The sequence below is a fragment of the Embiotoca jacksoni genome, unplaced genomic scaffold (assembly GCF_022577435.1).
Source record: "Embiotoca jacksoni isolate LCO1_2020_lvr unplaced genomic scaffold, fEmbJac1.0.p SCAF_36, whole genome shotgun sequence".
Taxonomy (NCBI): domain Eukaryota; kingdom Metazoa; phylum Chordata; class Actinopteri; family Embiotocidae; genus Embiotoca; species Embiotoca jacksoni.
The window spans coordinates 2,900,105-2,924,237 of NW_027185388.1; the positions used below are offsets into that span (position 1 = coordinate 2,900,105).

The 24,133-nt window shown below is 42.9% G+C and overlaps 3 protein-coding genes across 5 annotated transcripts; 2 read left to right on the plus strand and 1 right to left on the minus strand.

Annotated features, from left to right (window-relative positions):
- The first annotated feature begins 1,777 nt into the window (after positions 1 to 1,777).
- LOC138208113 (transcription factor JunB-like) lies at positions 1,778 to 3,751 on the plus strand. Of its 2 annotated transcripts, XM_069165810.1 has the most exons (2): positions 1,779 to 2,240; positions 2,493 to 3,751. In XM_069165810.1, the coding sequence occupies exon 2, from the start codon at positions 2,531 to 2,533 to the stop codon at positions 3,401 to 3,403; it is 873 nt and encodes a 290-aa protein (XP_069021911.1). In that variant the 5' UTR covers positions 1,779 to 2,240; positions 2,493 to 2,530; the 3' UTR covers positions 3,404 to 3,751. The 2 variants fall into 2 exon arrangements, with proteins under 2 accessions (XP_069021910.1, XP_069021911.1); XM_069165809.1 differs by having other exon boundaries at positions 1,778 to 3,751.
- A 1,019-nt stretch (positions 3,752 to 4,770) lies between these two features.
- prdx2 (peroxiredoxin 2) lies at positions 4,771 to 9,103 on the minus strand. The gene is made up of 6 exons (XM_069165811.1): positions 8,993 to 9,103; positions 8,011 to 8,132; positions 7,598 to 7,751; positions 5,994 to 6,116; positions 5,740 to 5,870; positions 4,771 to 5,192 (listed from the first exon to the last, which is right to left on the minus strand). The coding sequence occupies exons 2-6, from the start codon at positions 8,111 to 8,113 to the stop codon at positions 5,110 to 5,112; spliced, it is 594 nt and encodes a 197-aa protein (XP_069021912.1). The 5' UTR covers positions 8,114 to 8,132; positions 8,993 to 9,103; the 3' UTR covers positions 4,771 to 5,109.
- On the plus strand, positions 8,903 to 17,426 carry wiza (WIZ zinc finger a). Of its 2 annotated transcripts, none has more exons than XM_069165808.1 (9): positions 8,903 to 8,950; positions 10,741 to 10,841; positions 11,559 to 12,041; positions 12,181 to 12,966; positions 13,172 to 13,528; positions 14,647 to 14,861; positions 14,953 to 15,154; positions 15,234 to 15,393; positions 16,101 to 17,426. In XM_069165808.1, exons 2-9 carry the CDS (start codon positions 10,829 to 10,831, stop codon positions 16,255 to 16,257), a joined length of 2,373 nt encoding a protein of 790 aa, XP_069021909.1. In that variant the 5' UTR covers positions 8,903 to 8,950; positions 10,741 to 10,828; the 3' UTR covers positions 16,258 to 17,426. The 2 variants fall into 2 exon arrangements, with proteins under 2 accessions (XP_069021909.1, XP_069021908.1); XM_069165807.1 differs by lacking the exon at positions 8,903 to 8,950 and adding an exon at positions 10,116 to 10,197.
- Positions 17,427 to 24,133: the final 6,707 nt, after the last annotated feature.

A 24,133-nucleotide genomic window follows, 5' to 3' on the forward strand; every position in this document is an offset into this window, starting at 1 on the left:
CGGCATACTCGAGACACATCTGACATTATTCCTCGTCCTCAGGTGACTCACTTTGACTGAAAATGACATACCGTGACATATTTGAAAAAAACAAAAACAAACACTTGCTTGATAACTGCAATGTAGTAAGAGGTAAACAGTATCAAATTAAACTGTTTAAATATCTGTATGAGCACTAACGATGTCCTGATACCCACATTTATACAGTCGCTTCATTTTAACACATAAACTTCCTTGTGATTGTTTCTGTTGCTGTGTAGGAGCTGTCAGAGAAATAACCCCGATGACGTCAAAGTGATGTCATCCAGGTTATCTCACTATCGGGACATTAACACAGGAAGTTTCAAACTGAGTGTGTTGAGCAGGCATTTGGGAGGCAATGAAAAGATGCAGTTAAACTGCATTAAAGGAACTATTGATTCAGCGTTTCAAGGGTTGGGATCCACACTAGGGAATAAATTGCCACTTCTGCTGTTTTCGACTTTTCTATTTTCTAATCTGTCTCGTGTGAGCCCCCGGAGGTTATGGTGTTGCAATAGCTACCAAATAGCTGCAGGACTCCTTTGAAATCACAAACACAGACAAAAAAACAAATAAGGGCTGTTTTTACAGCTCTAAACAGAAAAGCATGAAATGTCTGTCAAAGTGCCCACAAAAATCACAGCACGGGTCCAAATTACCTCATTATCTGCCACGTTTTACTGCAGCCTGGGAGAATACTCTGATATTAACAAACACATAAAGACACATAAAAAGTTGTTGTGAATTGTGTGATTTGTTCATTAACTTGTGGGCAGACAGAGCTGAAGTTGTTACAGCCAGCCAACCTGAAATACAGCTGATGTTGGTGTAAAATCCTGTCGGCACACTATTCCTTTAATTCAATTTATAAAGTAATTTTTTTTTATAATTTTGAGCCCATGAGGGGAAAACTCTGCCAGATAAATTAAAAAAAAAAAAACCCACTGCTAGATTATTCTGGTTTTGTCATAATAACACACACGCATGTGACCTGAGGATAGATATAAGCATAAGATAGGAAAGTTGCGGGAAAGATATGAGTGTGTGGGTGTGTGGCCCTCTGGGTAGTGATTCAGAGGTCATTACCATACAGGGGAGACAAAGACGTCTCTCTATCAAACAGGTGTTCAGTTCAGGGGACATGTCCTCAATCTCAAATACCTAAGAGGCTCTGTCATGTGTTTACGTTCCCATAGGAACGAGTTCAAGGGGCAAACACTTCTACTAACAAATAAACACAAACAACAGCTGGCTAAAAGGAAGAAAACTGGATATTAGCTCTTAAAAAAGTCAATAATAAAACCATCTGAATTATGTGGGATTATTTCAAAGTCATTTTGTGGTGCGAAAAATTTAATTCGTATAATATCCTTCCAGCCTGTATCTGATTATCTTTAAAGGTTGTTTTCATCCCACACATATAGGCTACAGAGCTCTGTCAGATATCCTGGGCATTTGCCAGACACCCGTTATGCTTCGTGCCTCTGAAGACATCACGCCCAAAGAGTTACCCATCCTTTCCCCGCCTGAGGGGGCTGGAGGAGGGCAGCGACGCGCCTTCCCCTCCGCCTCTCGCGTCCCTGAGAGCTGGACGCGCGCCAGGATGGGAACGGCTTCCTGCTCCTGTCAGAGGAACTGGTGCGCCGGCATACCCAAATATGGACTGGCCGATATCAGTTGGATGGCATGAGTCAGCAGCAGACTATATATCCTCTCGGATGGGAGTGCTGCTGAGGATGAAAGGCAAAGTGTTGTCCGGGACGTTCAGGTGTCCAGAATACAAACTCCGCTGTTTTGGTTTTGTTCTTGTTTCAAGCCGAGTGAGACATTCAAGCTTAAAGAGTCTGGATGTGCACTTGAGGAATTCTACGCGTTTACCTGGACGCAGTTTCCCCCCCCACCACCACCACCACCACCACCATCACCACCCCCACCCCCACGCCTGATAAGCCTCGTCTTGTTTACAGTGCGTGTTCCTGGCAACAACGTCATCTGACATCCAGGAGGCGGGGACCGCGGAGGAAACAACCAATCAGCAGCTTCGTTGAAGCGCTTCTCCAGCACGCTCTTATATAAGACATGAGCGCGCCGGCCGCCTGTCATTTAACAAGAAACAGGAGTGGAGATCACTCTTAAAAGAAGGAAAAGACTCTCCTACTCACGAGTGGATTGAAAACATCTGAATTAGTCACTGGACTCCGCTTTGAATTCAACTAAAGGTACAAATCGACGTCTTGGTACAGTACAGTTCCACTATTTTGGAAGATTTGCTCTGTTTTTGATAGCTTTGGTCTTCAGTATAATAATACAGCGGGACTTTGTGCTGGAGATTGACTCATTTGGGACACTAACGCCTCGGTGTCCGAGCAACAGCCCACTCTTGTATTTGACTGTCTAATTTTGAAATATGTCCACAATAATGGAACAGCCTTTTTATGACGACTCGTTTCTCTCTGCTTATGGCCATCCAGGCGCAGCGCTGCCAGACTACAAGCTGCTTAAGCAGAACATGAACTTGAACTTCTCCGATTCTTATCGGCACTCAAACTTCAAGTCACAGCACCTGCGCGCCGACAGTGATTTCTATTCGGCGGGGACGGCGGACGTGGGCTCCCTGAAGCTCGCCTCTCCGGAGCTGGAGCGCCTGATCATCCAGAACAGCAACGGGGTCATCACTACAACGCCGACACCTGCACAGTACCTGTACAACCGCGGGATCACAGAGGAGCAGGAGGGCTTCGCTGACGGTTTTGTTCAAGCGCTGGACGACCTCCACAAGATGAACCAGATGGCTCCTCCGAACGTGTCCATCGGCACCGGCGGGGTCGGCTGCTCGGCTCCAGCCTCGGTGTTCGGCTCGTCCATGCAGCACGAACCGCTCGAGTACACGACCCTGAGCAGCTGCGCCACGAACCCCGGCTCCAGCTATCCGTCCACCACCATCAGCTACCTGCCACACCACCAGTATCAGCATCCTCAGGCCGTTGCGCACGGAGCCCACCATTTCCAGCACTCTCTGGCCGGCATCCACTCGCAGCGCTACGGAGGGCTGAAAGAGGAGCCTCAGACAGTCCCCGACATGCACAGCAGCGACAACAGCACGCCGCCGATGTCTCCCATCGACATGGAGAACCAGGAGCGGATCAAAACGGAGCGCAAGCGGCTGAGGAACCGGCTCGCAGCCTCCAAGTGTCGGCGGCGCAAGCTGGAGCGCATCTCTCGCCTGGAGGACAAGGTGAAAGTGTTGAAAACGGACAACGCTGGACTGTCGAACACGGCGTCGGTGCTGCGGGACCAAGTGGCCCAACTCAAACAGAAAGTCATGACGCACGTGAGCAGTGGCTGCCAGCTCATGTTAGCGCCGAAAGTAAAGTCTTACTAAAAGACACGATGCACTTTGAAAAAACACTGGACACGAACTGCACTGACAACACAATCACCAGACTTTATACGGGGTCCGTACGAGAACTGGATCGTTGTGGTTTCTACGGCTGAAGAAAAACACAGAAATCATACAAGACTAAAACACTTCGGGCATTTTTGACTAAGTTTTTAAAAGTGTCGTCTTGGCGTTGCCTGTTTACATTTTCTTTAATTGCTATTTGTGATGCCTCTCATGTAACTTATTTCTGTTATTCAGGTTGAGCCTGATGAGCCTGTCTTTTTTTTTTTCTTTCTTTTTTTACTTGTACAGTATATATTTAAGTAAATGAAATTATGAAGTTAAGAAGTGTGTTCGTGTTTTATTCAACGAGGTCGTGTATATAACACTGCTGTCGTAATTCTCGTTTTTTATTACCGCACTGTGGTCTCCGATCAGCAGTTAAGTTTACAGCAGTTTGACGTCGGAGACGTCCCTAGCGTAGGATTGTTTTCCCTCTTGACGTACATACGTCAGCCCATATATGGTAAGCATTGCTGGTAAACGTCACATCATGAGCAGGTTTCCGGGAACTCCCTCCTACGCTGCCCGTCAAACAGGCTGCGCGCTCCCCTTCACACCACAACGTGTGTGCGTAACTGAAGTTTGTCAATGAGTGGTTTATTCTTGTTCAGGGAGTTTCCCCCATTCTGCTTTCAATTTCCCTAAACAAGTCGTGAGAACACGGGAAAAAATGGTTGAACAAAAGTTCCAGATAAACATCCAAAACAGACTTTCTGTTTGGTGGTTGAAGGGCTGCTTACAAGAAGTGATGCTAAAAAAAGATGACATATAAATGACGGGCAGGAGGTCACAAATAACAAGTTGATTAAATTAAGACATAAAATAAGAATTTCTGGAGCTGAACATTAATGATTTAACACTGCTGTTGCAGTAAATTAAACAGATTACAGGAGAAAGTCAAAAATAATATCATACATATGGATAGCTATTTTCCTGAAACAGTGACATCTGTGGCTGGGACAGTCATACAGGTCTGTACTTCTACCACATCCAACAGTCCAATCTTTCCCAATTTGCTTCTGTGCCATTTGGCAACAGCCGGTTGTTTTGCTGAGTCAACCACCACAACAAGTCCAATATTAACCAAGACTTGGCGTCCTCGCAATGCACTCAGATCTCCTGCCAGGCGCACGAGCCAAGACCGATTAATTCCAGCACATTAATTCCACAAATGTCTCTTTGGAGTTAAAACGTCCAAGTTTTCAGTAAAAGAGAAGGCAGATGATTGCTGCCACCTAGAGGCCACGAATGGAACAGCATCCACACTATAATAAGACCGAGTGACAAAAAAAAGACTTCAGTGATTTTTTTTTTTTTCTTCCCCCAACTGTTTTAATAAAGATGGTAGCAAATCAGTAATAACAGCAAGGGAAAATAATACTTTTTGAAAAAAAAAAAAAGAACAAAACATCTAAACTTTCAGTGCTTGAGACTACGAGGTTACCCCACCGATTGTAGACTGGACATACAAAGATAACAGGATTTTATGGGTTTTTTTCTTTCTTTCTTTCTTCAAGATTAGCTGTAGAATTTTGTTTTAATAGACTAGATTGGACGCCATGAGATACTTCTTCATAGGGACACCTCTCATCTGAAGGCAAGTGCTACGGTTAGGAAATGAGCTGGATAGGAGACCTTCACATTTACTGCTTGGAGAAGAAGGCTTTGCTCTTTTCCACGTCGGGAACGATGGTGTCACTGCCGGGTTTCCAGCCGGCGGGGCACACTGCGGAGGGAAGAGGGAAGGAGGGTTAGTTTACCTCAAGCTGTTGGTTGGAGACGCTGAACTTTGTGTAACCTGGAGGATAAAGTGCATGTGTGACTGCCCCGGAGGGTAAACCAACAACACAAGACTTGTAGGTGCACAAACTAAGTGAACCCGTCCAACTCGACTCACAGCTGCGGGCAACTTCAGATAAAAACAGTTTCTGTTCCGCTCAAACTTTTGCAGGTTTAAGTATAAGATGTGCAGACTGAAGCATCATAAATTACACGTCATCAAATTAGATGGAAGTAAAGTGACAAGTATGGAAAATGCAAAAAAAACCAACAACAACAACTGAAAATGCCACACTACAAATCTAATGTAGAGATAAAGGGTGAAAAAGGCACTCAGACATTCATAAACCAAAAGATTTGATCTTTAAAGCACCCGAATGAGATAAGGTAGACGATGCAGAACCACGGCATAAAATATTTATTTTCAAATGGTTTTTTTTTCTCCAAAAAACAAAACTCATTGAATTTGCGTGTAATATCGGAGTTTGACTCACCCTCTCCGTGTTTGTCGGTGTGCTGGAAGGCTTGAACCAGGCGCAGAGTCTCGTCCACCGAGCGGCCCACGGGCAAGTCGTTGATGGTGATCTGCCTCAAGATGCCCTTGTCGTCAATCACAAACAGACCCCTGAGAGGCACAAGATGCAAGGTTCAGTCTTACACTTTAAAAAAAAAAAAAAAAGGAAGCATTTTAATAAACAAAGCTGCCTTTCAGTCAAAAACCTCTTCCATAAAGAGCAGTGTAACCGACCTGTACGCGACGCCGTCGTCCTCCTTCAGCACACCGTAGTCTGTGGAGATGGACTTGGTGAGGTCTGCTACGAGAGGGATCTTCATGCTACCCAGACCTCCCTGCTTCCGAGGTGTGTTGATCCTGTAGAGAAAAAAAATAAAAAAACATCTCATGTTATTCTTCTTTAAAAAAGAAAGTGCAGATTGAGTCAGAGGCCGTTACATCAGAACTTATCAACACCGAGCAGAGAAGCAGCGTGATCGGAGATAAACGGGGTGTGTGCGTGTAAAAAAAACCTTCACCATTAACCCACCGAGCCAAACGGCACATATCACAGGAAACTGTGACTTTTCAACGATGCCGGTTGCTTCTTTGTGCGCTAAATTGCCAGCGAGAGAAAAAACTTTTAAGTTAAATCCCAATTGAATCAGATCTCCATACCCGCTGCTCATCAACTTGTATGTCAGGAACAACAAAAGAAAATTGCCTGAACTTGTAAACTAAACTAAGCTTGAAAAACGGAGGACACGTCTAAAGAGTGATATCTTTACTAATTTCTTTGCAAGTAAAATAAGTCCCAAAGTCCCAATCGTACCACGTATAAACCCAAACAGCTGATCTTATCCTGTCTGACGACACTAGCAGCTTCTCTTTGTCTAAAGTGCTGTCGAGTAATCCGTCTTTGAAATCACAGTAAAATGTCTGCGATGCCAGCGACATGAGGCCGACATCACATCTGACTTTGTACGAAAAATTAACACAAAATCACATATTTGCATGGAAAGCTGAGCGGTTGCCACGACTACCACGTAGTCGGCACATGAGCACTGAGAAACGAGTTCCTGCCGTCGGTCCCAGCAGGTCGGACAGTCGCCGCATGGCTTCTTTCTTTCCCTGTCAATCCGTACTTATCAAATAAAGGCATTAACCACCCGTAAAAAAAAAAATCTTTGAAGAGAATAATAATGCATTTGCTTTTCATAGCAATGATGCAAAAGTTGTACAAGATTTCTTTTCTTTTAAATTGCTAAGATCAGAGCATCACAAACTCCCGTAAATTATGACAAGACATCTTTGACAGCATTTTATGGTTAAAAACATGAACTATATAACAATTTGATCACATATCTTATTTTTCTTTTTGATATAAAGACTAATATAATAATAAAAAAAAACTCTTCAAGTATATCAAATGATGGAAGATCTAGACTGTTTTGTAAAAAATAAAAACAATATAGCATGTATGGGTAACTCTTACAATAACTCAGATAAGCGCTTTAAAGTAGAGAAATTATCCTGATAAGAGCCAAAGGTTCACTGGGTCAACGGTGTAAAAAAGTACAACTAACACGGTACATTTTCATACGAGTCCTAATCTTGTATTTATATTATTTTGCCAAATCCCAACAAGAATAGACCAGCTTTGTCCAAATGCATTTTTTTTTTTTTTTAAATCACCATTAACCTGCAGGATAATCACTAAAATATGGGCAAAGGAACACTTTTTGGGAAAGCAGCTTTGTTTAATCCACCGGTTGGCACGTTGGCTGTGAGCTCAGGACAATTGAAGTAGTCAAGTTCCCACAAAATCCTGATTTTCCGCTGTAAGCAGGAATTCTTACCACGCCAAGTGACTGAAATGGGAGTCGACGGAGCAGCCGATGACCTCGCAGTCGAGACGGCGGAAGTCCTCTGCCCGGTCGCTGAAGGCCACGATCTCGGTGGGGCACACAAACGTGAAGTCCAGGGGGTAGAAAAAGAAAATCACATACTTCCCTGAAGCACAGAGACAGAAAAAAAAAAAAAAATAAGACTTTATTAATCTCACTGTGTGGAAATTTAGTCGTCACTGCAGCGTAGAAACACCGTTTGGAGAAAGAAAGAAAAAAAGGTGCACACAATAATAAAAAAAAAAAATTACAAATATGCATAATTTTTTTTAGAAACAGTAAGACCAATGAATAAATACAAACTATACACAACTTGGGACCGACTACTAACACTGGAGAATATCCGAGTGATAAAACCGTGTTACCTCTGTAGTCCGACAGCTTGATGTCCTTGAACTGTCCATCCACCACCGCTGTGGCTTCGAAGTCGGGGGCGAGTTTGCCAATCTTAGCATTTCCAGAGCTCATGATGTTTGGTGGTTAAAGACTGCAGAAAAGATACAACACGCATACAAGTAAGTCGCCAGAGAAACATTTCCTTGATGCTGTCGCAGATTAGTTCAACCGGGGTGGAGCCTGAGCTGATAGCAACGTCTTTGCAGGGTCAAAGGTTTGTTCAGTGAGGGAAACCCTGTGAAGTCACATGCAAGTCATGTTCAACCAGCAGGGAACAAAAGCCCCATTAGGAAGCTTACATAACCATGATAAGCAGAATCTTCGAAGGATATTTAATATAGCTTTCAAGAAGGAATGTCTTTTTTTTATTTTTTTTAAACTAAAGTTGCAGATTTAACCTGCAACTATATAAATATGTCATATAGAAATGTATGATAATATTAAATGTACATAATTAATAATTAATTCTAAAACTAGTACAGTGGACAAGTTGTGGATAAATATGCGTTATGATTGCATTTTCTATCACCATCATTTAAAAAAATAAAATAAATAAATAAATAAAAATAAAAACAAGTCAAAAGCTACCAAAAGACATCCGCGCGTGCGTTCAGTGTCTGAACGTTTGATGTTTAAACTCGAGGGTCACGTGAAGCTCAAACAGCTGAAGGCGGAAGAAAACGACGGAAAACCCGAAACGGTGCAAAGCTGCAGCAGAGGGACAAAAGAAGGAGCCGGAAACAGGCCCAGAGACTTAGGAGGAGGAGGAGGAGGAGGAGCAGGAGGAGAGCTAGCTCAGCGTTAGCTTCACCGGCTACACCGGGTTTAGCTTCTCTTTGTTCCGGAAGAAACACTTCAGTCGTCCGGCTGAAGCCGCGCGGACTGAAGGACTGAAGGACTCCTCCCGGGGTGAGAACCACCGACCTGCCGTTCCTCTTGGTTCAAACTCACCTGTCTTTACGGAAAGTCGTGGAGAAAGTTGGCTGCAGAGACGTCTGCTGCTTTGCAGAAGAAGAGCGGAGACGAAGGAGGCACGTCTGCGTGCAATAAGTAGGCAGGGACATTTTTTTTGTGACTCCCCCGGAAGTGAAAAGGACTTCCTTCAAAGTAAAAGCTGCAAATACCATTCACAATGGTTTCGTAACCTTTGCCTGTGTAGTATGTAGTTCTCTGAATTATGCAGCGGTGAAAGACATTTTTAGATTCAATACTTATTAATAATAATAATAATACACTTTTTTTGTATAGCATTTCCCTCTGAGGGATTAATAAAATATATCTATCTGGAAAAATCATACTCGTGTTTAAAATGTGCTCTGGAGCAGATGTCTCACTTCAGTGAGTAAGACTCGTACAACATATTTGTGGTCTCCACGAAAAAGCAAGAAGCACATGAAGTTCTGCGGCCACCGGACCGACAGACCGCAAGTCTACTGGCTCCTTAAAGTCCAGACCGAGCGTGACCTCTGGTGCCCTGGTCGAACAGGGAAGGAACAATATCACACTGTTTCAATGAGAAAATGCTCCGATTATCTGAGGCACAATCCTTATTTCATAACTACATAAATCTGCAGTATGTTCTCAACCATAAATCAGAGTTTTGTGTGTTTATTGTTTAACATTTCAGACTTTTCTTTACTACTCTCAGCTTGCCTGACATGTTACTCGATGTAATGTGCACCAAATCAACCATAACATTAAAAACCACGGACAGGTGAAGCATACAACCGCCCAGCAATAAATCCTCCTTTTATAAGCAACATTCAGCTGTTATTTAAATGTGATTGAGAGAATTATTGATTTATTTAAATGGTCTTTTGATATAATTTGTGGTGCTGTTAAACTTTACTGGGTTATGTTGAGATATGTTCCTAATATATATATATATTATTTTTTAAAAATAAATTACTTATTTCCTGAGCATTGCATTAAATAAAAAGCATAATTTTTAGTGGGTTACTAGACACTGAAAATTAAATTAGTAAACAGAATTTTTAATGGCATAAATAAACTAATTCGACCTTTATTTGGTCAACTACAGCTGTGATGTTATGCGACTCTTATTTTGAAACAGCCCAGTTTCAGGAACGTCTGGTGTGCTACTTCCGCTAATCTCGTGAACTGACAAGCAAGAGGCGGTCTCCTTGGGGTTTTAGGTAATTTTCACTTTTAATCAAAAGTGCGCATTTTAGTTTCGATTCCACTCGAAGACAAAAGATTCGGAGCCTTTCGCCATTTTGCTAAAATAATACGCAATTAAGGCTACCGCGCGGCTAACGTTAGCATTCCCGAGCAAAACAAAAGGGTTGCAACAGAGCTAGCCCAAGTTAGCTTTAAGTTACAAGATGTGCTCAGCCACTTACAGCTTATCGAGCTGTTATTTACATATATTGTTGAAATACGAACGACAGAATTAGAAATAAGTCTGTTTATTAGTGAGAAACGTTCGAAGAAGCTGTCCGGTTGTAAAACACTATAACATGTTTAAGCAGCAGGCTACTTTTTATCGCGAGGTTTCGTCGTCTCGCGATATTTCAAGGTGTCGCGCTGTTCGAGCAGCTGGTTTGACTCTTTTAATTATCAACTCTGAGGGGATCTCTACAAAGTTACATATATGTTTGCATTTTGAAATCTATGACGGATAAAGTTCTGCAAATTGATCTTAACAGTACTAACACTGATTTTTATTTTATTTTCAGTTTTTTTTAATTTACTCTGGTGCTTCAGGATCTGCAGGAAAACAACTTTCTCATACCTCAAATTAAAACCCACATTTTTTAGCACCCAATGGATTCACAAGGTAAGAAAGACGTTTAACCCTAGGGCCCCAATACTCACATCGTATCTTGTATTTATCTTTCCGTGTGATGAACCATTGCTGTCCATTCTTGTTCGTTTAATGTCACCTTTTATTTGTTCATTCAGTCATAATGGGACACCTCAGTTTTTACCAGAAATGTTTCATGAATCCAGTCTCTAATCTAAACTCGACCTCTCTTCCGCTATAACTCCCTCTATTGCAACATATTTAAGGCTTTTCAAATCCCCTCACAACATTTCAATGGTATTTAAATCAGGGCTTTGACTACGTCATTCCCTTACCCTCCATCTCTCTTTGTTTTGAGTACATCTCCTCTATCTGTACGCACTATTTCAAAGAGTATTGAGTGTTTGTTTTTTTCCGAGGTGTTGAAAAATTAAAGAATTTCGATGGGATGATCTTGTGTTTTTTTACTGGACTGTTAAGAAATTTTGAGAAAAAGAAAGAACTAGTATCAGAAGATAACTTGTGTTAAGATGTTTGAATTGTGCGTGTTGAGCATCTCTACTGATTTGTCTTCATCGCCACTCAAATAGTTATTAAATATTGACATAAGCAGAAGGAGAATAGCAAAACCTCCAGTCAGTCTTCATTATAAAACAAGCTTCAGGCTTGTTTGTTTTCTTTGCCCTGAGACGCTGATTTAAAAGCTCTCCCGTTCAATTTTGTCGATCTCCCATCCGAACGTCTCCGCAGCAACCCCGCAGCCCGTCATGTGCGAGGTGTGTGGAACGTACTTCGAGACACGACGAGGGCTCTCCAGCCACGCCCGCCTCCACCTACGCCAGCTCGGTGTGACGCTGTCAGAAAACAGCGGCGCTCCCATCGAGCTCCTCTACCAGCTCATGCAGGAGAGAAACAGCTCCCTCCCAGATCTGAGGTCAGAGTCGCCGGCTCGGGGGTCGAGCCCTTTAAAGAAAACGTCCCAGCAGGAGTCCAAGACGCCGTCGGAGGACACGGATACCTCGAGCAAGGCGGCGGTCAGAGTCGTGACCACCCCGCTGAAGATGGATCATCAGGGATCTCCAGCCAGACCGAAAGAGTCTCCAGCGTCTCTCCTCCCTTCATCTCCATCTGCTCTCAGGCCAGCCGAAGGCAGCAGCTCGTCTTTCTCGGAGCACCAAAACCCGACCAAGCCGCTGTGGGCGCCGCTGGAAACCGACGCCCCCATAACCTTAAGTAAGGCTGAATTTCTGAATTATTGTCTTGAAGAAATGTTGAACTTGAAGAGGGGAGTAGCTGTGTATACAATTATGTTATATGTAGCATTCATGCTGACTTTGCACCTTTTTTCACATCCATCTCTCGACTCTCGCAGCTTCAGACACCCGAGACGAAGTCCACGTTTGCCAACTTTGCGGCTGCTGGTACGAAACACGCAAAGGCCTGTCCAGTCACGCTCGGGCTCATCTGCGCCAGATCGGCATCGCTGACAGCGAGATCAAGGGCAGCCCCATTGATTTTCTTTACCAGATCATGGAGGAGGAGGACATGAAGCCCATCACCACAGAGCAACAGGATGAGATTAAATCCAACATTTCTCCCCGGTCCTCCTCCAAACGTCCCTCCAACGTGTCCTCCGCGCCCGCATCTCCCAGCAAACGTCCCAAAACGTCCGATTGTAAGTGCGTCCTGTGCGGGGAGGAATTTGAGAATCGCAAGGGCCTGGCCAGCCACGCACGCTCTCACCTGCGTCACATCGGGGTGAGCGAGTTGGTGGGGAAAAGCTCTGCGATCGACGCCGTCCAGGAGCTGGTCAGCCGCGGTATGCTGGAGGCGGTGCGCTCTCCCAAAACAAACACCACCTCGTCCGCGGCGCCGCCTTCTCCAGCTGCTCCGTCTCCGGCTCCCGGTCATTCCCGGGCCTCGTTTTCCTCCTTCTCGCTGAGCTCGGCGAACATCTCTCAGCTTCCTCACACTGCTGGTAACAGGGCCCCGAAGGCTAAGAAAGGTTTTCGACTCGCGGTGGACCCCCTCCTTAAGAAACCCAAGCCCGAGCCCGTAGAGACCGAGGTGTCCGTTCAACCGAAGGCACCCGGCACGAACATCAGGTCTCCCATGAAGTCACCCGCTGCCGTCGTTTCTACAAAGCCTCTCAACTCGGGTAAAGATCATTTCAATTAAATGCTGGCAAACGCACCTATTTAGCACTTTATTATTCCTTTTACGAGCTCCAGTGGCGTTCATCTTTAAATCCTGCTCTCAGCTGCTGTGACACACCGTGTTTGGTTTTTGCATTGATTCATTTGTTTGTTTGTGTGTTTGCACCAAAATGTGGACGTGTAATGTCTATTTACGTCCCGCCACAGATATTCATTCTCCACCGACGGTCCTTTGCGACTTCTGCGGTCAGCTGTTCGACACCCGCAAAGCCCTTTCCTGCCACGCCCGCGCCCACCTGCGCCAGCTCGGCCTCACGTGGTCGATCAAGACGTCGCCGATCGACCTCCTCAGGGAAGTCATGATGCAGGGCGAAGACGGCAGGAAAGACTTGGCGCCCGTCAGGTCTTCGGCGCCGGGCAAAGCCACGTGGACGCCTCAGAGCTGCAAAAGGTCCCTGGACGGCCTCCCGTCGGGGGAAGCAGCCTCCAACTCCTGCACCTCACCTCTGGATTTTTCCATGAAGGAGAAATCTCCCTCCGGCAAGAGTGGAGCCGCACACCTCGGTAAGTTCATCTGTAGAGCACATCTAAAGTAAAGGAATATATATTTTTTTTTTTATTATTATTTCTGCAACAAACTTGTAAATTGTACACTTAATGTACAATTTACCATTGAACGAAACTACAGCTGTTTTGGAAAATTATAGCACAGCCATTTTTTTTTAAAGATTTACATTCAAAACGGTTACAAATGAGGCTGATTGCAACAGACAGCACATTGTTGGTTTGGGTTATTTCACCATAACCTGTTATCAATAAGAACAACAGGCCTCGGTATATAACAGCAGCCTTATCCTTTAAAAAAAACTCAGACTTTGAACTCTGAAAGATTAGCAACTTTTCCACATAATCTGCCTTTATGAAACTCAACCCACAATGCAATGCTGCCCTCATGCACATGCCGCATCTGAGGCAAGCTTTCAAGTTTTATCCGCAGAAAGTGGAACGTAGCTTGCGGGTTTAAAAAGTGAAGTGCCATAAATTGCAATACCACTGAGAACCACTGGGGGTTGGCTGCAAAAAACTTCTGGCTCCATTGACTCCCATTCAACTTCTCTCATTAAATACAAGGTCAATTCTTTTTTTTTTTCTTATTCTTTTTCTGGCAGTTCATCTGAAAATAATCCCGTCATCAATTACATGTTAGGCCTCAAAAAGGGGCGTGTTTAGGGTGGGTGTGTCTGTTTGATTGACAGGCCAGTGGTGCAGTCAGGTTTCCACCGGAGATGGGCGGGTCATAGTGTCCTCGGTTTCCAAGTCGGATGGAGTCGGATCCACGGCTCGCTTCTGCACAGCTCGTCCAAATTTGGTCACTTATGACTCCAAAATAGCCCGAAATCCAAACTCGAGGCTTCGAAATGGCCGTTCACAAACCCATTAGTGAGGTCACGGTCGGTTGCCACTTAGTTTGATCTCCCTGTTTGTTCTCCAGGCATCACTCTGCTGTCCCTTTAATTACTATTCATACCCGTCTACACTGCTGCTGTTCAGCTGATCAGAGTGTGCAAACCTCTCACTGTGGTCACAACTAGAAATCACAAAGATTTACAAAAGCTGGTGATACTCTTCTGTTACTGGTCATCTGTAGAAGTTGACATTACGTCCTCTCTCGTTTGTGTCAGACGCGTCCTGCGAGCTTTGTGGGTTCAGCTTTGAGAACCGTAAGGCGCTGGCCAGTCACGCCCGAGCTCACCTGCGACAGCTGGGCATCTTCGAGTGGAAGGCGGACGGAGCGAGTTCCCCCATCGAACTCCTCAGCGAGTTGATGCAGAGAGACCCGGTCAAGGTGGCCGAGATAACCCGACGCTATCGTATGGGAGACCTTTACATCAAGAAGGTGGGCTGAAAAAATGTGCTAAGAGTGACAGATTTTAGGTACGCAGGATGAATGTTTTAGTGGATTCTGCTCTGCTGTGATTCTCCTTCAGTCCCAGAGACCTGCCGCTTCGCCCTCTCTGTCCACGGACTCCGACTCGGTGCCCGGCGGCGGCCTGAAGCCTTCGATGCCGCACTACGAACACAGAGCGAGCAGGGAGGAGACGGGCGTCGCCGCCGCCGGCTCGTCCCGACCGTCACAAGGCCACGGGCGCACCATGGGGGCCCACGGCGGCGGCCTGCGCACCCCGAGAGGTGACGGACGAAAGGCCGATGAAAGAAGTTGTATTTTCCCTCTGGATGTGACTGTAATTCTTCTTCTGCATGATTTCAGGGGTTCATCCGCTGAAACACAGCGTGCCTACAGGGGAGGAAAGTCAGGACGGCAGCTACCGGCAGCCGTCGCGGTCCGGCAGCATCCCGGCTATGCTGCCAAAGCCACCGCTGACACCGCTGGTCAAACTGGTGGGAAAAATCTACTCCCTCAAATGCAGGTGAGTCTGTAAAGAACCGCTGTGATGGTATTTGGTTGCCGTAGAAACCAAAAATTATTCTGGTTAGTTTTGGTTTCATGCTGCAATTTGATTATATATTTACGTCCTGTTTTCATCACTTACATGAGCTGCGTCTCCCTTCTGCTGCAACTATACTATTATAATTATTATTTTTATTATGCCACTAATACGAGCACTTGTTTTCCTTTTTAAATTGACTTTTGATTTTCTTCTTTGGTGCAATTAACAATTTAAACACTTGTTTCTCCCCATTTGCTACCAAAGCTCATTTTTCTTCGTCTTTTATTGTTTAATGGGAGACAATAGCCTCAACTTCCTGTAATTGGTCCAAAACATGGTTGGAGTTTAACCTGAACCGAGACCTCCTCTTTGGTGGCATTAAAGTTTGTTCCTTCGATCCGAGGCAGCTTTCACACCTGCTCAAACAGGGAAGGTGTGAAAACACCCCACGTTTATCTCAATAATGTTCAAAATACTGGGAAACTAGGTAAAAGAAAAGTTGGACATCTTTCTGCTGTTTATTTCTTTAAAAAAAAAAAACGTTTTGATATCTGCAATAACAGATAATCAGCACTGAATATTATTTAATTAGACTTCTGTGTTCATTTAATGTGATCACAGACCTGAATGAACACATGATGCCCGTAGAAGTTGTTTTTATTTAACCTATCTGTCCTGTTGTTCAGGTTCTGTGAAGAAGTGTTTCATGGACCTCTGTCCGTTCAAGAGCAGTGGATCGCACACCTGCAGAAACACATCCTGTCTCTGGGCTACAAAGGCAAAGCGTCCCCTCCCGCGACGCCCGTGGCGGCGCCAGCGCTCGTCCACCCGGTCGCCGTCTAGTCCCATAAATCTTTTGTAATTTACTTCAAGGAGGATGTTCGTGAGTTTTAAATGTCAAAGTCCAAGAAGATGTGTTGTGTCTGTGTCTACTTGAAGTTTAGAAATTGTCAGAAAATGTGATGTTTCGTTCTTGACCTGTAGAGGGCGAACACGAGCCTTATGAAGGAGAAAAGCAGCACAATGTAATCCACTCAGGTAAAACAGGACACCGATCACAGGATGTCGACGGAGCTTCACTCCTCCTGCTCCTACATCCCTTCCACTTGAACTGGTGCTTCGTGTATTTTAAGTAACATATCCTACAATGAGAGATCAGTGAATGAATATATCTTCTCAGCTTTGTCCTACTTTCCATTTAATTTCTTTATCTCCTGTGTATTCCTTTGAATCCAGCCTTCTTTTCCTTGTTTTTTTTTAAGTGTTTTACTCCAAATATGAAACGATTTCATTTGGTTTTCTTTAAAATATTGTCTGAAACCAGGAAGTTAGACAGAATTTGCCATTTTTGATGAAAATGCCTCTAATGTTTTTTTTTCTGGTTATTTGACATTTCCTTTTTAACCATTACATAAATTAAATTATGTATTGTAAATAAACAATGTTTATAGTGTACGGGGCATGTTGTTTTATTTCCAAATTCTATGTAAATGAGTTTATAATGATAAACAACCTGCACGTCACCAGCAGCCTCAGTCCTCACTGTTCAGGCTCAGCGGACGTCTTCAGTTTGAATACAATCCAATACACTGAACCATTTTCTGTGTATTTCAGCACATAATTCTCCCCCGTGTTACTTCATCAACGTGGACTTTTGTTTCTTCTTTCCGACGTGTTTTCCTTTCGCTGCGTCTGATTGATTGTTTTGTTGAAGAAACACTTTCGCTGACACAGCTTTCTTTAACCACTCTTGTTTTTTGTTATTTTCTCACAAGCTTATTAATCACATTGCTTTTTTATGATCTGCACCTGTATAGTGCCCCTTTACGTTGGTGTCTTGCCCGAGGACACTTCGGTATGTGGAGAGAAGGAAGTGAACATCAGCCTTCCCGGCTTTTACAATGATTTTTTTTTTAGTGTTCAGTAGAAAGGTCTCCGGCTGAAGACAAACATGGATGCAGCAGGTCCTTTATGCCACCTGTAACAATAAAAAAAAAGATCAAATAACTTTACTCTTTAGACGTGTTGATTGAGTCTGTTTTGATCCCAGCTGTGACTTTAAGACGATGTTTGTGACTTCAGATCCGAACGATCTGAGCTTCCCTCCCTCGAGTCCACTCGGTTCCTTCTGTGGCTTTTTATTTGATTTCCTCCACTTTTCTGGGGCTGCAGACATCAATGACGTAGATCGTTCACATTTCACGTCGTAGGAGTGACAACAGGCTGACTGATGGGGGACGGGGGAGGGGGGTCATCAATCTTACTGCCTCTATGACTTCTGCAACAGGTCATCCATTTATTTATTGTTTTATATCCTTAAGAAGAGGAGGAATAAATTGCTTTTAAACATAATTATTCAAAATTTCTGTATGTGTCCAAGAAGACAGGCAGCTCGAGTGTCTCAGACGAGACTCTCTCTTTGCTCTGACAAGGAAAATGAGTGGTTTTTGTTTTTTTTATTGAAAGGAGGGAAATGTAAGTATACGCTGGATGTGACATCTTCTGTGCAGTAATGTGGAAAATCAGTTGCACAGGAGCTGAAGTTGGATCCATTATAGGTTTCCATGAACCATATTTATGTCTCTCCTCTGTCTCCACGATAGGCCGTCTACGGTCCTCACTCTGCTCTGACACTCTGTCACTGTCTCTGGATGGTTTTTCCTTCATGCTGATGCTCCCTGGAGTCTCACTCTGGGTGAGTTACTGCTTCCAGCAGCTGGTGGATGAATCCGATGCGCCCTCCTCTACTGGCCCTGAAGGCGTTTTACAGAGTGAGTGAGTTACCTTCCCTGACAGAGATCTAACCGGGCTGCTGCTCAGCTTTCAACACCTGATGGTTCACAGACCGACACAAGGGGACTCCAAGCAGCCATTTCAAAGCACTTACTGGAGTTAGAGTCCAAATCAAGAGCACCTCTGTCTTCCAGAGGCCTGCAGCATTCAGAGAGTCTGATGGAACAATTTGGGGGTTTCTGGATTTTAAAACCAACATTTGCAAAGACACTGGGCAGTCTCGTACAATCATTCAGTTGTTGTCAAGTACAATCATTTTACTGCTTCTCTTGACAAGATAAATGTGCACCTGTAATAAGAGGAGTGTAACGACAAGAAAAAGAGCCCTTTTGTAAGTGTTATCCAAACTGGTCTTACAACTCTTAAAACACTGGAGAACAAAGAAAACACCAGAACTGAGAATCTTCAAGAAGAACCAGAAGATTGAACATTAAAATAACAATAGTTTTACCATTAAAGACAATGTATTTCTGTTGATGTCTGCAGGCTTTCAGGGGACAAAATAAAAGATAAATCAATGGAAAATATGAGGGCAGCTCTTGTGTTGTTTTCTTCTAAAACTGCGCTGTTATGAAGCTTTTAGTGAATTGAAAATTAGCAGTAAATTTAAATTGTCTAACAGGTGGAGCCAGTTATGTTAAAGTGCTGCTGTGCACTTAATCTTGAAATATTAAGGTTATATTTTTGTTTAGGAGTCAAATAACTTGCTGGAATACGGAGAATTGAGTTGTTATTCCCTGTATGTACATTAGGGGTCGCTGTACTAACATGTAAAGCTCAGGTGTAGCTCCAGGTAGGACCGGTCAGGTGTTTGAACCCGGAAGGATAAAGCGTTGTTTGACCGCTGTGGCGCTAAAGTTGTAAAGTCGCTCTGGAAGCTGCGCGTTTATTTACAGCTGGAAACTGGAAACTGGACATTTATGCACCGTGGAAACAATACAAAAATGGGATTTTTGTTTTGCAGCAGAAAGGAACAGCCTGTGGAGAAACTGATATGTACACACACGGAAAACGCGTCATCCGGGTAAGTCAAACCCCACATTTCATTTATTAGATATTAGCTGAAGCAGAACTGAGGGGACAGAGAGTTGGTGGCAATAACATGCTAATGTTCTTTATTTTGATGCTTTAATATGTTTGTTTAGTACTCTTATCTGTTTGTAATCTCTGTAAATGTAAAGTGTATTTGAATCATGTTTGCTTGGTGATTCTGCACTTTAAGTAAAATTGAATTGAATTGATTAAAGTGAACCTCAGTCAACAGTTTTAATGTGTCAGATCGTGACAGTTTGTGATTTTTATAACGTTCTTCCCTAAACGGCCCAAAAAAATGACAGCAGTGCAGCTTTTAAAACATACAATACAATCGACATTATAGTCTGCTAACTGCAAATGATTGAGGTCGGGGTTCCATTAGTTTATTTGCATGTGAAATCTGTAAAAAAACAACAACAACAACAAAAAAAAACAAGCAATTCTTTTCTCAGTGACGTTTATACATAAACTTGCAAAGCTTAAAAAAAAAAAATCATGCAAATAGGGAGCAGAAACATGCATCCAAGTCTGTGTAAATATAATATTTCATCTCTAAAAGTAGAAGAAATAGTATGCGGTATAATCCCATCAACAGTAACTACAGTAATTATTGTAAACCGCCATTCATAACTACAACTTACAATGTGCATTTTGTGCATTCAGTTTGCTTCAGTAAAAAACGCTTGCAGAGTGTTTGAACATGTATGAGATGGTTTGTGGTCCTCAGACATGTTTAACGGACGAAGATGCTCTAAAGTATTAGTCAGTGACGGCTAAGAATACGTTTCCATTAATTATCAGTAGTTAAACCAGTGTTTTAGTTCTTCTCTTAAAGGAACCAAAGCTCGGAAGTAAGGGAGTATATCAGAAGCGAACTGAGCTTTCTCTCCCTCCTTGTGTTTGTCTATGACTCATCTGTCTGGAAGGAAAATCTTCTCCAGTGGGATTTATAGTTTTAGGATTTATGTTTTGGGGGCTTGGCAGAAGACGGAGTTTTATCGCAAAACTTGTGGCTTCGTAATCGTCCCTCTGAGAGGACCGATTCCCCCGGACTTTGTGCAACTCTGGCAGTGTGTTTGTACTTTTCCGTTTCTACTTACTTGTTGTTTCATGTTTTGCAGTTTTGATATTTCCGTTTTTTTTTTTTTTTTTTTAAAGTAGATGCACATAATAACGCAACACTGCAGCACACAAACATGAATATGCACACATCATTTTATGTGTTTAGAACAGCATATTTTCTTTAGTTATAATACAAAATTAAAACTGCTTGCAGTGATATGCGGCCCTCGCAGCTTCCCGTCGGGGATCCAGCGGGTCGGGGCCGCCGGCTCTCCGACGTGCAGCACGTCAAGGTCGGCATATTCTCACTTGCAGTTTAAATTTCTTTCTCGATCTCGTTCTTTATTCTTCTTTATAAAAAAAAAGAAGCCTTTTTTTGGCTGCTTTAATATCTTCAAAAACTCATGAAAGTTGGTGCCTGACGCATGTTTAGGAGGTTTGGAGCATCGTTTGACCTTAAACATCAACTTCCTGTGTCACGGCGAAACATCAAACTTAGCCAAATCACCCTGGCTATACTATATCCTATATACTATATACTCTATACTATATACTCTATACTCTATACTATATATTCTATACTATATACTATATACCCTGTACCCTATACCCTATACTCTATACTATATACTATATAATCTATACTCTATACTGTATACTCTATGCTCTATACGCTATACTGTATACTTGAAACTCGATACTATATATATATACTATGCATACCTCAAGTTACTTCTCACTGAGACTCTAACCAGTGCACAATGAAATGAAAAAAAAAAAAAAGACTCTCTTTTTGTTTGAGTTTTGTATTGTTGTTGACCTTTGGTTTGGTATTAGTATGACTGTACAAACCTGAACCTGTGTGGCTTACCCTTAACAGGGACTTGCCTTAGGAGGTATCACCATGTGGCTTATTAAGGGGAGTCACCCTCAGTAAACCATGAAAAGTACCTGAGCGGGGCTCGAACCCGTGACTTCATGAGATCGTTTCCAGCTGGGGGTTGGCGTCGTAGACCGCCGGACTGTCTTCGGTGCCAGAGAATGAGTCGCGGCAGGACAAAGTCTTTCACTCAGAGCCTAAGGGTTAGGGTTAGGGTTAACCAACAGTCTGGTTAACTCAACAGGTAAAAGATTCTACTTCACCAAGGTTGCTATTAATGGTTCAAATTCCAACTTGGCCTGTTGATGGTGATTCAACTTTTAGTGAAGTTTAAATGTTTGGAGAAATTGAAAACGTTTTGCATACACTACATATTACAGGAAGATATTTAATATCACTGCAGACCCCCTTGAAAACACGTATATCTACTATCGAAAGAATGTCTGCCGCAATTTTTGTCACATTTGAATGAATATTTGTGGACGGTGGAGTTATAGGATGCAGTGAGCCAAAGATTTGTCATAATGCTGTTTAACTCCTGGGAAGATTGATGGCGCAGTGGTTAGCACTGCTGCCCTCAGTAAGAAGGGTAGGACTTCAATTCCCCCCTTTGTTATGACTTTAAAAAAAAAACATTATCTGCATGTCATCCAAATTATGAAAAAAAAGTCATACTACAGCAAAAAGTAACCTAAAAGTCATTTTTGGGTCACATTTTGGACGACATGCTTTAGTATGAGTTTTGGGTCACTTTTTGGCCGCCACGCCACGGGCACACCGATCGACGAAATCAAATTCTTTTGATAACTTTTAATTCCAAACATGTTATGAGGGCACAGACAAAATTTCAAGTCGGTCTGACAAAATCTGAAGGAGGAGTTTGTTAAAGTACAACGTGTGAATCGCCAAAAATGGCGACTAAATTAAAAATGGCGGACTTCCTGTTGAGTTGACGTAATGGTGCAATGTAACTTTTTTGTACATCTCGGTGTGATACACATGTCCACCGAATTTCGTGCATGTAGGTAAATGTAGCCGCCGAGGCATCTGTTTAGGGGGTGCTATCGAGCCATTTGGCCACGCCCACTCGCGACTCCACTAAAATACGAAATTTTTCACCGGGAGAGATGGGTCTACCAACTTTCAGGAGCTTTTGAATATGATAAAGCCTCCAAAAATGTAGTAGTTTACAGAGAATCATAGTAATCGCTTCGATAACAATAGGACTTTCGCAACTTTGGTGCTCGGGCCCTAACAAACTGATTCATTGATTTGAGAAATGAATCAAACGTCTCATTAAAGCGGCTCGCTGCTCGGCCAGTTTCAGGCGCCGAGGTTATGATTGGGTCATCAGACTGCATTTGGCTGCTCAGGTTGCCAGTTTTGCTACACTGACACCAGAGACGAGCTCGGAGCCGAGCGGCTGCTGGTGTCGTCGTACCGGCATTCCTGCGGCCGACCTTGAATAACTCCCGTGTTGAGGTCACTACAGATCAGCGTGGAGCATCAAAGGCAATCTGAAACCTATTTGCCACGAGCGACTAATCACTGCAGTGATTTATAGTGGAACCAACACTGCCAGGATGCTTTTTGGAAATCCAGCCCAGACTGACAACTCGGCTAAACAAGAAGTTAACAAGTGAAAGCTGTGCAAACCTGCCTGGAGAGCAAAACAAGGACGCCCTGCAGCCCAATGATTGATTTAACAGATGCAGGAGCACCACATGTATCACAGACAGGATGCCACTTAAGCCTTGACCCCCAGTGAAAAGACAAAACTATCAATATTTTACATTTAATTAAAGGAAATAATATTTTAATCTTTGGTTTTTTTTTTTTACGTATTGCTGATATTGCTAATTAGACGCATTTAGCTTCATTTTTGTGTCCAATATTGTAAAGAATGCTTTGAGATGATGGAGATTATTCCTCCTCCAGACGGAGTGGACTATGAAACATCTATTAGAGACCTGAGACGTGTTTGTCCCAGTAGATAGAAAGCTATAAATGGATGGATGGATTCAAAAAGCAGAGATCTTCTGGTCTGTATATTCACAGATGTGTCTTTATGTTGTAGGATCCTTTATTTGTGTGACTTTGTCGTGTCTGTAAAAAGGTTTTAGGCACCAAATGTAAAGTGAGGATAGAGGAAAATTTTATTTTTCAATTTTAGCGTAGTAAATGGAAAAAACAAAGTCAAATTAATATTAACTGTAACCACATTTTATCTTTAAAAACAACTTGCCCACAGTTTTTCAAGATATTTGTATCTAGGTTGTTCCAAACATCTTGGAAAATTTGGGTAAAGAGGATTAAATAGCTGTAAACACCGATGTAGCCTCTGGTGTAGCGCTCCATACAAAGACGTGTCTGTGTGTAGAGCCTGTATATTTTTTGAATGGAACAAAATGTTCCCATAACTTGTTATAGATAGACAGACTTAATGGTAATATTAGTCTGGTCTTTATTCTCTAGGGTCACGTGTTATGGGACCCCAGAGAATGAAGAGCAGACAAAAACATAATTTCTACATCGCTCCATCAGTCTGTTTTGTAATGATGTGGTTATACTTGATATTTCAATATCGTTATTTACTCATTTTCACTAGTAAGTAACAATTAAGATCCAAAGCTCGAATGTGCCACTGAAAATTAAATCTGCAATAATTGATTTTACACATTGAAGTGTGTTATATGAATCATGTTGTGGCTGTAGAGGAAGCGTGAGGATTTACAAAATTTAGATCTTCAGGTCTGAAGACTAAATTCAATCAGGTTTAAAAAAAACAACAACAAAAAAACACCTTTCAACACGCTGTTGTATCATTTGATCCATTGTTAATTCAAAATAGCAATAACAGCTGCTTTGAGAATGAACAAATAATGAAAACTGACTATTTATAAATTAGCATTTCTTGTCACGTTCTCAGTGAAAAACATTTTAATAAAT